Here is a 17,536-nt window from a genome sequence, read left to right as displayed (position 1 = left end):
AGATTTTGGTTAACTTTTCAGAGGTGCCCTGGATATAGGGACTGGTGATGGATTTAGTGTGATCTTTGTTATGAAAGGGGAGGGGGTTGTGATTAACTGGTTTTAATATTTTTTGTGGGTTGTAGCCATTGTTAAGGATGTGGTTTAGTTCAGTGGTTAGGACATTGTCATCTGAACAGATTAATTTTGCCCCGTTATATATTGTTTTTATAACCCCATATTGTTGTGAGGGGGGGGAATTGCTAGTAAATGTATCTGCCTGTATGGGTGGGTTTTCTGCAAACCAAAAAGCCAAGGATCCATCAGGCTAGCGAGTGATTAGTGTCTACGAAAGGGAGACTGTTGTTTTCCTCTTTTTTCCAAGGTGAACTGGATTCTGGGGTGTTGGTTGTTTAAGTGTGTTAAGAAGGAGTGGAGTATATCTGAGCCATGTGGCCAAATAACGAACACATCATCAATGTAGCGAAGCCAAATATGGGTTTTTGTGGGGCTGAGTTTAAGGCTTTCTCTTCAAAAGTCTCCATAAAAAAGTTGGCCAGGGGTGGGGAGAGTGGTGAACCCATGGCTGTTTCCTGTATCTGTTTGTAGAATTTTTCTTGCCAAATGAAATAGCCTAAGTTCATTGTGAACTGAAATAGGGCTGAGATATTGGGAGGAAATTTGGCTTGAATGAGCTCTAAGGTTTCCTTGAGTGGGACATTTGTGAATAGGGAGGAGAATCAAAACTGACCATTATGTCAGTATGTTGGAGTGAGAGGTTTTCTATACTGGTTTTGAAGTGGAGTGAGTTTTTTTGTATGTGATGGTGTGTTGCCAGTATAGTGTGTGAGTGCTTTGGCTAATTTGTATGTGGGGGAATCAATGCCACGACATAATGGCACACATTTTGTTTATGTATTTTTGGAAGTCCATATATTCGGGGGGGGGGGGGGTCTAGAGTTAAAAGGTTTTAGTTTGTTGATAACTTCCACAGGCCAAGAAGTGACCTTCTTAAGGAGTCTTTGGAGTGTTCTAAGCTGGTGGGATTATACTCAATAGCGAGGTAGGTAGCCCAATCTAACAATAAAGCATTAAGCTTACCTGTATAGTCAGTTTGGTTGAGAACCACAGTGGCATTGAGAACCCTTTTTTCACATCTTTATACAACTTCCGGGGATGACTTCTTATAATTTCTTCTTATAATTTTTTATAATTTCTTTTGTATTAATTTGATAAAATCCCTTAACTAATTTGAAGGTCTCTATCATATCTCTTCTTTTCCTTCTATCCACCAACCCTGCAATTCACATTCTCTCAAATAACACTCCTTAATCCTGATATCACTTTGGACCCTCTCTAGTGTTTCCACATCACAATGTGGAAACGCTAGAGAGGGTCCATACGTTGTCTGACCAATGCTTTATATAGAGGCACCACCACTTCCTTATTCCTCCATGTCAATGTACATCTGCACGGTTAGGGGAAGTAAGGGGAGTGCCCTAGGTTTGATTCCCATCGACGACGTGAGGAGCTTAAGGATCTTCCTCAGCCATAGCCAAGTTAGCCGGTCTTGGGCATGGACAGCAGGGTTTTTTCCACCAGTTTATCTGGGGGTTTTCATCCCGCAAGCAGGCAAACCGGCCCTGTGAACACACATGGATCTACAGTCATAAATACTTAACCCCCTATGAGGGTGGGGGGGGGGGGCTCAATCGCCCCAGTAGGGACGAGGGAGAAATAGGGAGGAAACTCCATACGAATAAATAAATAAATGTATTTAGCAGCTATATGATGTGCATTCTTTGCAAAAATGTGCAATGTGCCCTCGGAACTTTGATTGACTGTCTACCATCACTCCAAGATCCCAAATCTCATCCACTTCCTGAAGTGCAGCTCCACCAATATAGTACGTAGCCTTATATCTCTCTCTATCTATCTATCCCAATGTGTAACACCTTGCATTATTGACATTAATACTGCAACCCCCACCCATTTGTCCAAGCTAAAAGTCTATTCAAATCTTGCTGTAGAGAATTAACATCAGCACTACTCCTGATAATTCTACCTAAAGTTGCATCAGCAGCAAACATTTGAAGATCCCCAGTCAATCCACATGAAATATCATTAACAAACAAGTTAAACAACAGGGACCCAAGAACAGAACCCTGAGGCATGCTACTGGTTCCGAGACATGGCTCCATCATACACAAGTTGCTGACAAAGTTCTGAACAGGGTTCTGAATGAATGCTGGTATTGTTCAGAGAACCAATCTCCGATCCATCTAATCCTTCTAATACTATCTATTCCCATTCTCTGCATCTTGTACACCAATTTATCATGTTGTAATCTATCAAATGTTTTGCTAAGTCCAAGAATATGGTGAGCAAATGCTGATGTGACAGGAAGCAGGCTGGGATTTGCTTTTAATTAAAAGGAAGATGCTTCATGACTTAACATCCTTATAACAATTCCTTCCCGAAGTAAAGTTTTTACAGCAACAAAGCTCTTCTCCTAATGCCTGACATGATCAGCCAATTCACTTACAAAGTTAGGATGCCACAGAATAATTTTCAGGTCTTTTTTTTTTTAATTAACTTTTACCATATGTATGAAGCAATATATATACAGGGATTACTATCCTTGGGATGAAAAACCCTACAGATCACAATAAAGGTTGAAATGTACAATGGTGTTGTGTGCGCCTTGTCCACCTATAGTGAAGGAAGTTCAAACAGAACAGATGTTGAATGTTTGAGAGAAAAAAAAACAACAAAAAAGGTGAATGAAGCATAGGGCAAGAGAGAGAGAGAGAGAAAAAATGAAGAACTGACTGTGTTGGTTAAAACAAATGATTTGCAAGGGAGTGTTGAGAGAGGAAGCATGGAATATGATTGTTGTTGGGAGACAGCTTGTAAGGGGAAGAGCTATGTTTCCTAAGTATGACAGCACAAACATGAGGACAATTATGATGAATGGCATGGCTAAGCAGATAAAGGCTTCTCCACAAACCAGAGATGTGTGGAATTACATAACAAGAAACAAACTAAGGAAACAGACTAGCATACTGTAGCATGAATAATGAAGAGGAACAAAATCAGTAGTGCAATGGGTTCAATGGCTAATGGTAATGTCAAAGTGTTTTCCTGAATTTAGGAGGATAAATACAGTGGGAGTAAAATGGATGAATTAAGAAAAATTATGCAGATAAAAAATATTCAGTGTTATTGAGTTCTTGAATTGGATTTTTGCCATAGGATTCTGTTATAATGACAATATAATTGATCTGAAGAGAAATATTCAGTTATAGAAATAACCAATGCAACATCTCTTGAAGAGGATTTGAAAAGACATTATAGTAAGATACAGCTGGATACAAGATAAATAACAAAATATTACAGGGGGGGGTTGGAAACACCTAGAACACATTTTGTTCTAGAACAAAAATGATATTAAAGCAACTGATATAAGAACATAAGTTACCTTCACAACTCTGCTACTAGTATGTTCTTTCTTGTGGTTATATCAGTTGCTTTAATATCATTTTTGTTTTAGGTGTTTATCAGAACTTTCCAGACCTCCCTCACAACTTGAGTCTTCCAATAAGGAGAATGATGGTCTTTACATTAGATGATAAAAATCATCTTCCAGCTTTACTATTATTACTATTATTATTACGGGCAACTCCAGAGAGTCAGACTCATCGAGGGAGGCCCCAAATCATATTCATCACAACTATTCGACATTCATACAGTATCTATCATACCTCGCCTTAAACTCATTCACTGTCACAGCATCCACCACAGACTCAGGGAGTGCATTCCACTCATTCACTACTCTAAAAGTAAAGAACCCAGCTCTAACACCTTTACTAACCACACTTTTGCCCATTTTCCATGGATGTCCCCTAGTCCTCCCACAACCAGCCCTGTTCTCAAAAATATCTTCTGAATTAATTTTATAGAAACCCTTCAGTAATTTGAATGTCTCAATCATATCTCCCCTCCTCCGCCTATCAACCAATTTTTGCAACCCACAGATCCTCAACCTGTTCTCATACGGTTCATTCCACAGACCTGCTATCATCTTGGTCACTCACCTCTGGATCCTCTCCACCACCTCCCCATCAAGAAGAAACCTAGGTGACCAAATCTGAGCACAGTAGTCGAGATGGGGTCTTATCAAGGCTCGATACAGAGGAACAATAACCTGCTTGTCAACGTATTCTTCAGCAACCAAGTGATTTGATGAGCTGATTTGGCCACTTTTGCAATGTGTCCCCTAAATTTCAATTCCTTATCCACCAACACTCCTAAATCTCGTGCCTCATCAATTTCCTGGAGCACGGTTCCACCAATGCAGTAAACTGCCGCCAATCTTTTCACCCCAAAATGCATAACCTTACATTTTGCCACATTAAATTGACATCCATTCTCCTTAGCCCAGACCTCCAATCTATCCAAATCATCCTGCAAAATTTTGACGTCATCTGCATTCACTATTGCCTTACCCAACTTCGCATCATCCGCAAACAAATGAACTGTTCCTCTCAGATCCTTTCCTATATCATTTATGAACAAATTAAACAGCAGTGGTCCAAGAACAGAACCTTGTGGCACACCACTAGTCACAGGCCGTCTTGTGGACTCTACTCCTGAGTAAACCACTCTCTGATATCTCTCCGTCAACCACCCTCCTATCCATCTCACCAACCCTATGTCCATTCCCAAATGCTGCAATTTACTGATTAGAATTCCATTTGGTATCCTGTCAAAGGTCTTAGCAAGGTCCAGTAGAATCACTGTAAACCCATTACCCTTATCCAGTTCAGCCATCACTGTGTTATAATACGTGAGCAAGTTACTGAGGCATGACCTACCCTTCACAAAACCATGCTGTCCCCGATACAGTATCCCATTTTCTTCTATCCAATCTTGTATTTTCCTCTTGACTATTTTCTCTAAGACCTTGATAATGATTCCTGTTATGCTGATTGGCCGGTAATTTTCAACAGCAGCCTTGGAACCACCTTTGTGCAGTGGAACTAATTTTTCCCCTCTTTCCACCCCCCTTGGGACTGACCCAGTCCTGAGGCTCAAATTAAACAAAATGGTCAAGGGCACTGACAATTCTTTGGCCGCTTCACGTACGACACGAGCTGGTATACCATCCAATCCCACAGATGTATTGACATTGAGGTTCTGTAATAGACTAGTTACCTCTACTTCATTCATCACAATTCTAGTATAAGCTGTTGGTTCTTCCATTCCTGCAAAGTCACTATCTGGATGATATACTCTTGCAAAGTGCTCGCTCAGTAATTCCACAATATCGACTGATTCGGTTACCTCCCTACCCTCAGCATTTTTCCTTTTACTTGCAACATATTGAAAAAACTGTTTGGGATTCTCTTTAGCCTGCGTGGCCAATTTCCTTTCGTAATCTGCTTTTGCTTTTCTTACCACCGTTGTTACCATCCTGGCCTGAGCTTTATACTGTTCCTGCACCTGATGGTCACCCTTCTCCTTAAATTCCCTCCACAATTGTTTCTTTTTTTGCAGCTCAAGCTTAATAGTGTTATTCATCCATTTAACCCCTACTTGATTTATTTTTCGGACTCTTGGTATACAGTCAACCATTGCCTCCTGCAAACAGTTCTTAACCACCTCCCATGCACTATCAACATCCAGCCCTTGCAGTTTTACATGCCATGGCATTGAGCCAAGCACACACCTAAGCTTGTCATACTTACCAGCCCGGTAATTCCACATGTACCCTGTCTTAATTGTAAATTCGACTCCTTTAGCCACCTCCCAAGTCAGGACCTTATGGTCACTCTCACCAATTGGTGGCAACATGGTCATGTTCGTTACAGCCACATTCTCAGTTGCAATTACTAGGTCCAGCACTCTCTGCCCCCTGGTATTTTCCAATACATGTTGCCGTAGATAGTTGTCCCTTAATAACCGCATAAAATCCAATTCCTTCCTCCCATGTGCCCTCTCCTCTTTCCAGTCAATATTACCATAATTGAAATCACCCATAATTACCCTCCTTCCACTCATTTCTTCTATTTGCTTATGCATACTATCCCCACCATCCACTCCATCACCTGGTCTATAGCAGCACCCAATTGTATATTTTGTTCTGCTAGATTCTATCTCACACCAAACAGCCTCAAATGTGCTTTTTTCTCCATCCTGCAGTTCAACTTCTATACTCCTTGGCTGAAGCTCATCAGCTATCATCAATAACACTCCTCCCCCCTTTTTATTCACCCTGTTACTCCTGAACACACTATACCCGTCACATTCAATCCCACTAGCTTTATCATCTTCTGTCAGCCATGTTTCACTAATACCGACAACCTGTGGCCTGGAAGTGCCAACCACGGCCAAAAACTCTTCCTTCTTGTTCCTAATACTCCTGGCATTAGTGTACATGAATCGCAGAAGCCCATTTGTCCCATCCCTACTTTGATGCCTTATACTAACAATCCCATTCTGATTAGTTGTCCATCGTACTCACTCAGGCATAATATACTCATTCATACACTTAACTGTCCCCCCCTAAAGTCTGCATATCTACTCCCCCCCCTCTTAATAAATCTAGTTTCCCTGAGTCTGTACATCCACTTCCACATCATTCATCAACACTCTTTCAAGTCTCCGTACACCAACTCCATTCAAATGTAACCCATCCATCTTATATAAGTCCTTTCGCCCATCGAACTCATTCCACAAATTCCACACCACTTTCCATGCATAACCCACGCATAAAGTCATTGGCAATTATGGCCCTCCTTCTAAACACTTTGCTGTCATACCGCGGTAAGATACTCACCATCCTAACTCTCTCACTCTTCTCTTTTGCTACCTCAAACAACTCCCTCACATCCTCTATCATTTCCATTTTGTCATCTTTCAAATCATTCGTTCCTGCCACGATTATCATCTCTTTCACCCTCTGTTTTTGCAGTCGAATAGATTCGCTGACGTCCTTTATGTTCGCACCCGGCTGGTACGACTTCATTAAACTCTCAATTATTATGCCTCTTAATAGCGAATCCCCATACAGCACTCGCTCCTTCATTTTATTGACATTTACGAACATTCTTTACACAAATATCCATGCTACAGTAGGTTAAAATGCACCTTCTGTTGGATAATCGTGATGTCCACTTTGAAAATCAGCCCAAAATGTAATATGGCAAATAAAAGTAAGATAACATAATAAAATGTAATAACAGGACAAGTTTGTTTTTCGGTGTCTAAATAAACTATTAAATTTGTTAGAAATCAAGTCGACCATTAAGATTACTGGTAATTCCCCTTTTAACCATTCTAAATTAAATAGTTGAAAGAATTAATCTCAGCATCATCAGAGGAGGAGGATGGAAGAGAAAGATTGTACCTCTGACAAAATCAGTTTATAGTAATGTACAAACAATTTTACTAAACAAAGGGGAAACTAACAAACTTTCAAGCTTATTACAAGCCTGCCAATTTTAAATGAAGAAACATTCACTTTTAACAAATAATAATGATTAATATTACTTCTGAAAGATAGGCATTATTTACCTTATAGGCATATGTGTATTGAAATGTTTCAACTTTCTTGCCATGTAGATCTTCAAATATTGTAGGCACAATTTTCATCACATAATCATGTGATTCAATAGCTGGATGAAAACAAAACACTGTAAAAATCTCAAAACAGAGGTTTAAAAAAAAAAAAAAAATCTATCTATATATATATATATATATATATACACACACACACACTATCTACCAATAATTGTCTGGATACCCCTGTTATGTAAAGTTATGGAACATTCCAGGTTTGTTAATAACATAAAAACCGATGTATAGATAGTAGGAAGCAGAATTTCATTGTAGCAGGTTGAATACAGGTGGTATGGCAACACGAAGTGAACTCAGTGACTTCAAGAGAGGTGTCATCATGGACTGTCACACTGCTGGCATGTCCATATGTGCCACTGCCACTTAACTGGAGCATCCAAAATCAATGGTTGGGGATGTGATCAATAAATAGAGATATTTTGGCATCACTAGTGAAGGAAAACACCCAGGAGGGCAGCTGCCAAAAATGACTAACAGGAACAGGAGGGTGTTAAAACAGGTGGCAAGCAAAAACTGGCTACAATCAGCACAGACCATCCATGATGAGTGCCAGTGCCAGTAACACCATGGCGAGCACTAATATTGTACTAAAAGAACTCCATTTACTGGGTTTCCATGGAAGAGCAGCAGCACACAAGCCAAACATCACAAATGAACAAGGCAGCTCGTCTGGCCTGGTGCAAAGAGCATGTGAACTGGACAATTGACCAGTGGAAAACTGCCACTCTGGAGCGATGAATCATGGTTCATCTGTTTCCAGTCTGATGACTGTGTGTGTGTGTGGAGGCTGCCTGGTGAACACTTGTTACCACAGTGTATTGTACACACAGTAAAGTTTGGTGGTGGAAGAGTAATGGTGTGGGGTGGATTCAGCTGGTTTGGAGTGGGACCACTGGCTGTTGTCTGTGATTCTATGAAGGCAGCTCAGTATCTTGATATTCTGGATAATCAGGTGCTGCCTACACTGCTGAGTTTTTATGAAATGGACCCATGTTACTATCAAGACAACAATGCTACAAAGCTGAAGCTGTTACGGAATGGTATGAAGAGATGTGTTTTAAACAACTGCCCTGGCCTGTGCAGAGTCCTGTCCTCAATCCCATCAAACACCTGTGATACGAATTAGAGTGCAATTGAGGTCCAGAGCAATACATCGTTGATCTGTGGTTGAAACTTAGTGCTGCTTTGATGGAGGAATGGAGACAAATTCCACCTGAGCCACCCTCAAAGCGTTTAGGATGCGATCAAAGATAAAGGTGGACATACCCGATATTAGAGTTCATCTGCTGGTATCAATTGTAAATTGCTAAAGTGTCCAGACAATTATTGGTAGATAGTGTGTGTATGTATATACTTACTAAAACAATGTATTTTTTCCCTTCACTGAAAAAAATAAAATAAATAAAAACATAAAAAATATAAATAAAAGCTACTTTGTAGTATTTAATTAAAAACACAGTTTTTAATTGTGAATTTAAAAGTGAATTTGATAATGAAATTGATATTACAATGATTATTCACATTATGTTACATTAAAAAAAATCTTGAATATGTTTATTGGCACATCCCTCTTGCATTAATTTTCAGATTAACTCACAAGGAAACCTGTGAAAGATAAAAATAACTTTTGAGAATAAAATAATTTAGGCAGAGAATGTGCCTAGATTTGACCTGTTGATAAATTTTAATTTTTTATTTTATTCTTTAGAATAACAACTCTACTGAAATGAGCAACCAATCTGGAAACAATTCAAAAACTTAATTGCTAAAAGACTGCCAAAAATTATATCAGTGTTAAGAATAATAATTTTCAAGAAGAGCATGAATAATAACTAAAATTTAGAGAATTTTTAGAAAGCAGAGGTTTTTTTTTTTTTATGAGTGGTATTCCTTAAAAATTACTGAATATAGATTTTCTGTATATTTCGCATTGTTTTTAGATGTTCAACAGGTTTTAGAGCGTAACATGAATATTTACTAGACACATATAGAGAGCAATATAAAGAGAATATTATATAATAGAGCAATATAAATTATCACAAAGCAAGAAGTATGTGAATCATGACTTTAGGAATGTGGGTATACACATGTGCATGTACGTAATGTATATGTGTTTATATACACATATACAAAATAATGGAAACACTTGTTATACATACATACATATTTCTTTATTAGTATGGTGTTGATCCCCCTTTTTGCCTTCAGTATAGGCTGAATTCTTCTTGGAATGGACTCAAATAAGTTCTGAATAGTTTCTGGTGTAATTTTATACCATTCTTTTTAAAGAACATCTCCAAGTTGTTTTAAAGGCATTAGATGTGGGAATCTGTTTCTTAGTCTCCAAAATTGACCAGAGTGGTTCAATAATGTTTAAATCTGGTGATTGTGCTGGTCATGGAAGATGTTGAAGTTCACTTTTTATGTTTTTCAAACCACAACTGTACAGTCCAAGCCGTGTGAATGGGGACATTGTCATCTTAGAATACTGCAAATATGTCTGTTAATAATTGGATCATGGGATGCACTTCATTACCAAAATGTCCAAATAATCACTTGCAGTAATTCTGCCATGAAAAGTAATAATGGGACCAACAGAATACATTGATATTACTGCTCAGACCATCCCTATACTTTACTGTTGGAACCATGCATTCTGGATTGCAGGCTTCCTTGTGTGTTCTCCAAACATAAACTCGTCCTAATGTAAGAAATAGTGAAAAGGTTGGCTCATTTGATCATATCACACATTTCCAATTTTCTAATGACCAGGTTTGACAGTTGTGCATTATTTATGCATCTGAGCATTCTCTTCAGTAATCAGAGGTTTAGCAATTGTAGCTCTACCGTGAATATTGGATTAATGAAACTCACGTTGGACAATTTTTTTTGAAAAGAGGTTCTGCAAGATGAATATTCAGTTATGCTGTTAACTGTGCTGCAGTAGTGCTGTGATTTTTTTAAAACAATGTCCTACGATCTCTTTCTGTCATTTTTGATTTTCACCCAGTGTTTTTCTTTAATGATGTCTTGAAATTATCTGTGTATGCCAAACATAACCTTAGAAACTGTCAATCTCAATACACTTAATAAAGTGGCTGTTTTTGTCACTAATACCTTAGCTAAATGCACCAATGATTTGTCCTTTTTCAAAGTTGGACAAGTCTCCCATTTTCCGATTTTTTAACATGAATTATTACTCGGTACAATCACTAATGCACATGCATGTAAACAAAGTAAAACAAAACAAAACATTTAGTGCTGCCACCACAAGTTTTTTTCAATACAGCCAACAGGAACAAATTCTAATCCTAAATATCTTAGTGTTTCAGTACTTTGTCCAACCAGTGTGTGTGTGTGTGTGTGTGTGTGTGTGTGTACACGTATATATGTGCACGTATGCATATGTGTAACACTATGTGCACATATGCATATGTGTAACACAACCTGCATAACAGAAGAAACTAGTTTATATAGAGATAAGACTAGTTTCGTCTTAAAAGCATAATACTTCATTGAGAGTAAGGGAAAGAATTAACAGACAAGCAAGCTGTAAAAGATTAGCATAGCATGCTTGGCTAGCCATAGCTAAAAAAATTCAGTTAATACTGGATTTGCATTCAAGTGTATAGAATCTAATAACATTTCTAAACATCTCCAGAATAAGAGTTCAGATTTATTCCACAGAACTTCTCTGTTAAGGTATCATATGGATCAGTTGCAAGTAGTACATATGAAGGTAGAGCCATGCCTTTACTTCTCTGGTAATTTATATCTCCAATATCTTTCTTGATGTGTTGTTTAATAGATTTCTCAGTTTATCTATAGTATGGTGTCTTGTAGTCATACCACAATTGGTAACTCAAATTTGAGTTACCAATACCTATTTGAGGTGGATGCACCCAGGTTTAATAGATTGAAGTAGTGATCTTAACCTAATAAAAGGAAATATTTGTATGCCTCTTCTCACCATTACGGACCTCAAAAACTAAACATCGTTTTGATGCTGAGAGCAAGAGCCATCATCTCATTACTGAGGAAGAAGAGCTAGCCAAGGAATTCTAATTTCTAAAAAAATATTTTTTTGCAAAATGGCAACTTCAATAATGCAACCAGACACAGCCTCCTGAAATATCCAAGAATTTACCAGCTCTGGTGTGACTACAGGACTCCATACTACAGACAGACTAAGAAATGCATTGTACAACACATCACACAGCATATTAGAGATAGGAGAATACCAGAGAAGTGAGACCACAACTCTACTTCACACATACTGTCTTCAGATGATCTACAAGGTTCCATGGAATTGATCCAAATTCTTACACTGACATGACTAAACAAAAAGGCAAAATCTGAGAATCTTTGGAAATGTTATTAGATGCTATACACTTAAATGTAAATCCTAGCATTAATTTATTTGAACATTTCCTAGCTGTGGCTAGTCAAGCACACAAACAAAAGCATGCCAACTCACACATAACAATGAACACATATTCACACAATTTAAATTATCGGAATCCTACATAATTTCAGATTTGTTGTTGACATACTAATCTTTTACTATCTGTGCATGTGTGTGTGTGCGTGCATAAAACTAGGAGTATAAAAGTATTAAAAGAACAATCTCATTTTCCTTTTTCATGTGGGCTCAATGACCTGTCATGGCCAAATAACTTAGCTTCTTGGAAACCTAATTAGCACTCTGATAGCTGGTTAATCTTATCTGCACAGTTTATTATTAGGTCTGTCAATTGTGTGTTTTTTCTGGCTTGCCTGTTTTGCAGGATGAAAAATCCAAGTTTCTGGGTGTAAAAATCATGCCACCTCTGTATGAGACAGACTAACTCAATTTCAACAAAAAAATCTTAACAAAGGTCCTTATCCTAGAAGGGATTTGAACCAACATCTCTCTGACCAAAGGATGTCATTGAAACAGACAGAGCTGCATGAGCTCTAAAAGAACAGTAAGTTGTTTAAATTCCATAATTATGTTGATGCCCATTGACATAATATTCAAGAAAAACTGTATAAGAAATACAAGATACTTGTGCATTACAACAACTAAGCATAAGAAAGGATGAATCACAAGGTCATTTTGTCCACATTTCTCTTAATATGAAAGTTCCATAATAATTTATAGTTTGGTACCAATGATTTCATTTATTTGTTTAATGAACTGCAACTCAGCTCTAATTAGAATATATTGATTTAAGGCTTAAAATTCTGCTTTGAAATTAGTTTTAACCTTAACACAGTTTAGTGTTAAAGGTTATATAAAATTTAGCTATGAAAGTTTTTTCACTAAGCTATGCTACTAATTATATATTGGGTTTTATCCTTTATCCAAGTGTTAGCAAACAGTCCTGAAAGTACTTCAGGTGCAAACTCTGTTTGCTAACACTTGGATCAAGGATAAAACCCAATATATAATTAGTAAAATTTAGCTATGTTTGAGCTAATTTACTTTATAAAATATAAGTTTTATTCAAGCAGTTATAAAACTGATGCATTAATCATTCTCGTTAATCAACCCAATGAAAGTTCAGTTCTCATCATGACAAGAGGAATCTTTATATGGGCTTTTTCAAATGAAGGTTAGTTAGGTGATATCATATGGAGATAGTGGGGTTTTTCATTCTACAAAGAGGCAACTGGTTGGAGAATATATTCAATTAATTGACAAAAACACTAATAGTGAGTGGTGTAACTTGTAGATGGACAGTAATGAAGCGTGCAGATAAAGGATTAAATAATGTAGACTGTGGTCATGTGGTGCCCTCTTATGAGTCCTTAAACTCTTCAAAGGTGTCAGAAATATATTAACAACAACCTGTATTTTATAATTAACAATAAAAATTAACAATAATCAAATTTTGTACAGTGATTAGTCAAGATAAATCACATTTGCACTGATCCTTGATCATGATTCGACTTCAAAAGATATATAAATAAAAACATAAAAACCAGAAAGAAATCACCTCATCTATCAAAAAAAAAAAAAGAATATTTAATGTAAACAAAATCAATATATACATTATAATATATATACTTATTATATAATGAAATTTAGATCCCTTTGTACTCCTCAATGACATGTTTCTCAAAGTGTGGTCTGCAGCCCACTGGTCAGCCCCGATTTTTTCTGGTGGGCTGCGAGAGAATTTTATTAGCAAATATATACAGCATTTTTTTTTTTTAAATCTTAGTTCATACATTTTCAAATACAATTTAAAATGTTAAAAATCTATTAATTAAAAAAAGTTTTTACATAATTATTTTAATTTCAATATTACTGCATATTTAGCCACCTGCTGTATACTTCAACATGTGCATGCATAGTGATACATAAAATCAGTCACCATGTGTTGCCATAGTAGGCTGAGAAATGTAATCCTAATTTTCCATTGAAATATATTAAGGTTGTATGTATTACAACAACTACTCCACAATTTTGCACTTAAGGTTGGCATGAAGGCTCACCTCTGTTTATAAAATATGACCAATCAATAAAGAGTGAGTGAGGTATAAGGCTAGAGGCATGCTGAGTTATATGCTTTGTTCAAGTGGGTAACAGCCAGAAAAGTTTGAGAAACTCTGCCTTAACGAATGGTCATAATAACATATTACTATTATGTATGAGTTCAGACCCAAAGTCACTGGCATAAAGAATTTAATTACTTGTTTCAATGTTTCAGCAAATGAGCTTAACTGATAATGCTAATAATGCAAAACCAGAAATAAAATAGCTTTCAAAAACATTATTAATTTTGGTGATTATAATGAATTACATATTTGAATTTAATATTTAATTACCAAAACAAGTCTTAAATTACAAACCATTAGGAAAAAGAAAACCAGGACGTCCTCTTAAGAGATTAAAGGATGACTTCTAAGGGTGGAACCGGTCACACTAGGCCTAAATCCTTGATGAGCATGATGATGATGATGATTATATCAATCAAACAGATAAATACAGCAATGAGGATTTACAAATAATTACTAAGTAGTTCTTTAATAAAAGTAGCAGTGAGATGTAAGTTTCACAGAGTTACATTCAACTGGTGAAATAAATCAAAGCTGCTTTCAATCACTATCTCCATGTTGAAAGTTTTTTCAGTTAGTTATATTATAAATTAAAGATAAGTTAAAGATAAATTAAAGATTAAACCAAGAAATTATATTCTTGGTTTAATCCTTTATCCAAGTGTAAGCAAACAAAGTTTGTGCATAAAGTAATTTCAAGACAGGGCAACTCGAATATAGAGGTTAATAACTTCACATCACTTGCCTTAGTAGTATGTGAAGTTATTAGCCATTATTATAGTTATTAGTATATGAAGTTGTTAGCCAGTAGTTAAGAAGTGCTTGCATGAAGCAATGGCTGACTGTATACCTAGAGTCCGAATAATAAATCAAGTAGGGGTTAAATGGATGAATAACACCATTAAGCTTGAGTTGCAAAAAAAGAAACAACTATGGAGGGAATTTAAGGAGAAGGGTGACCGGCAGGCACATGAACGGTATAAAGCGCAGGCCAGAAGGGTGACGAGTGTGGTAAGAAAAGCAAAAAAGGATTACGAAAGAACATTGGCCATGCAGGCTAAAGAGAATCCTAAACAGTTTTTTAGATATGTAGCAAGTAAAAGAAAAAATGTACATGGCAGATTGATTTTAAAGAATGCCGATGGTAGGGAGGTAACTGTTTCAGTTGAGATAGTTGAGTTACTGAGTGAGCATTTTGCAAAAGTATATCATCCAGGTGGTGACATTGCAGAAACGAATAAACCAGTAGATTATACGGGAATTGTGGTTAATGAAGTGGAGGTGAGTAGTCTATTGCATAACCTCAATGTCAATACATCTGTGGGATTGGATGGTATACCAGCTCGTGTTGTACGAGAAGCAGCTAAAGAATTGTCAGTACCCTTGACCATTTTGTTTAATTTGAGTCTCGGGTCTGGGTTAGTCCCGAGCGGGTGGAAAGAGGGGAAAATAGTTCCACTGCATAAAGGTGGTTCCAAGACTACTGTTGTAAATTACCGACCGATTAGCATATCAGGAATCATTGTCAAGGTCTTAGAGAAAATAGTCAAGAGGAAAATACAAGATTGGATAGAAGAAAATGGGATACTGTATCGGGGACAGCATGGTTTTGTGAAGGGTAGGTCATGCCTCAGTAACTTGCTCATGTATTATAACACAGTGATGGCTGAACTGGATAAGGGTAATGGGTTTACGGTGATTCTACTGGACCTTGCCAAGGCCTTTGACAGGATTCCACATGGAATTCTAATCAGTAAATTGCAGCATATGGGAATGGACATAGGGTTGGTGAGATGGATAGGAAGGTGGTTGACGGAGAGATATCAGAGAGTGGTTTACTCGGGAGTAGAGTCCACAAGACGGCCTGTGACTAGTGGTGTGCCACAAGGATCTGTTCTTGGACCACTGCTGTTTAATTTGTTCATAAATGATATAGGAAATGATCTGAGAGGAACAGTACATTTGTTTGCGGATGATGCGAAGTTGGGTAGGGCAATAGTGAATGCAGATGATGTCAAAATTTTGCAGGATGATTTGGATAGATTGGAGGTCTGGGCTAAGGAGAATGGATGTCAGTTTAATGTGGCAAAATGTAAGGTTATGCATTTTGGGATGAAAAGATTGGCGGCAGTTTACTGCATTGGTGGAACCCTGCTCCAGGAAATTGATAAGGCACGAGATTTAGGAGTGTTGGTGGATAAGGAATTGAAATTTAGGGGACACATTGCAAAAGTGACCAAAATAGCTCATCAAATCACTTGGTTGCTGAAGAATACGTTGACAAGCAGAGACAAGCAGGTTATTGTTCCTCTGTATCGAGCCTTGATAAGACCCCATCTAGACTACTGTGCTCAGATTTGGTCACCTAGGTTTCTTCTTGATGGGGAGGAGGTGGAGAGGATCCAGAGGCGAGTGACCAAGATGATAGCAGGTCTGTGGAATGAACCGTATGAGAACAGGTTGAGGATTTGTGGGTTGCAAAAATTGGTTGATAGGCGGAGGAGGGGAGATATGATTGAGACATTCAAATTACTGAAGGGTTTCTATAAAATTAATTCAGAAGATATTTTTGAGAACAGGGCTGGTTGTGGGAGGACTAGGGGACATCCATGGAAACTGGGCAAAAGTGTGGTTAGTAAAGGTGTTAGAGCTGGGTTCTTTACTTTTAGAGTAGTGAATGAGTGGAATGCGCTCCCTGAGTCTGCAGTGGATGCTGTGACAGTGAATGAGTTTAAGGCGAGGTATGATAGATACTGTATGAATGTCAGATAGTTGTGATGAATATGATTTGGGGCCTCCCTCGATGAGTCTAATGACTCCCTGGAGTTGCCCGTAATAATAATAATAATAATAATAATTATTAGTAAAGGATTAAACCAAGAATATAATTTCTTGGCATCTTTAATTTATACTGTCTCCATATATTTACTCCAGTTGCTACTCATTCAGTCTTTTACTTAAAAACTAAAATTTCCTCTTATCTCAGAAACCCTTTAGTTCACAGCATGTAATTCAAGATTATTTTTTCTCATGTATATCAATCCAACATGAGAATTTAAAATCACCTAAAGGATTCATCGGCACTATAGAATATTAGTGCCATGTGCAGTCAAGAGGTTAAAGGAAAAAAAGGAAAAGTATGAATCTAATTTTTGAACAGCTCAAGTCCTTAGTCTTTGGGGAAGATAGCACAGGTATTCCAAAAAAAGAAAAGAGGTATATGGAATGCTCATCCCCCCCCCCAAAAAAAAGCTATCTTCATCAAAGACTACAGCCTCCAGCTGATCAAGAATAAAAAAGATGGGATTTTGAAGCTGAACTGTGATGAATAAGTGACCAACAGAGGAAAGTGGAGTAAAGGGGGTGGCTC

The 17,536-nt window shown here is 37.4% G+C and overlaps 1 protein-coding gene across 1 annotated transcript in view; it reads right to left on the bottom strand.

Moving 5' to 3' along the window:
* The window catches only part of LOC150107266 (endoplasmic reticulum-Golgi intermediate compartment protein 1-like), a 152,423-nt gene that overhangs the window by 37,234 nt on the left and 97,653 nt on the right, over window positions 1-17,536 (bottom strand). The window contains exon 7 of the mRNA XM_090391118.1: window positions 7,558-7,658. Within this exon, the coding sequence (XP_090247244.1) occupies window positions 7,558-7,658 (101 nt within the window). The remainder of the gene's footprint in view (window positions 1-7,557; window positions 7,659-17,536) is intronic.

The sequence above is a fragment of the Typopeltis vanoorti genome, chromosome 4, assembly GCF_054136105.1.
Source record: "Typopeltis vanoorti isolate ZY-2024b chromosome 4, IOZ_Tvanoo_1.0, whole genome shotgun sequence".
In the NCBI taxonomy this organism is placed as follows: domain Eukaryota; kingdom Metazoa; phylum Arthropoda; class Arachnida; order Uropygi; family Thelyphonidae; genus Typopeltis; species Typopeltis vanoorti.
This window is presented reverse-complemented; position numbering and strand designations above follow the sequence as displayed.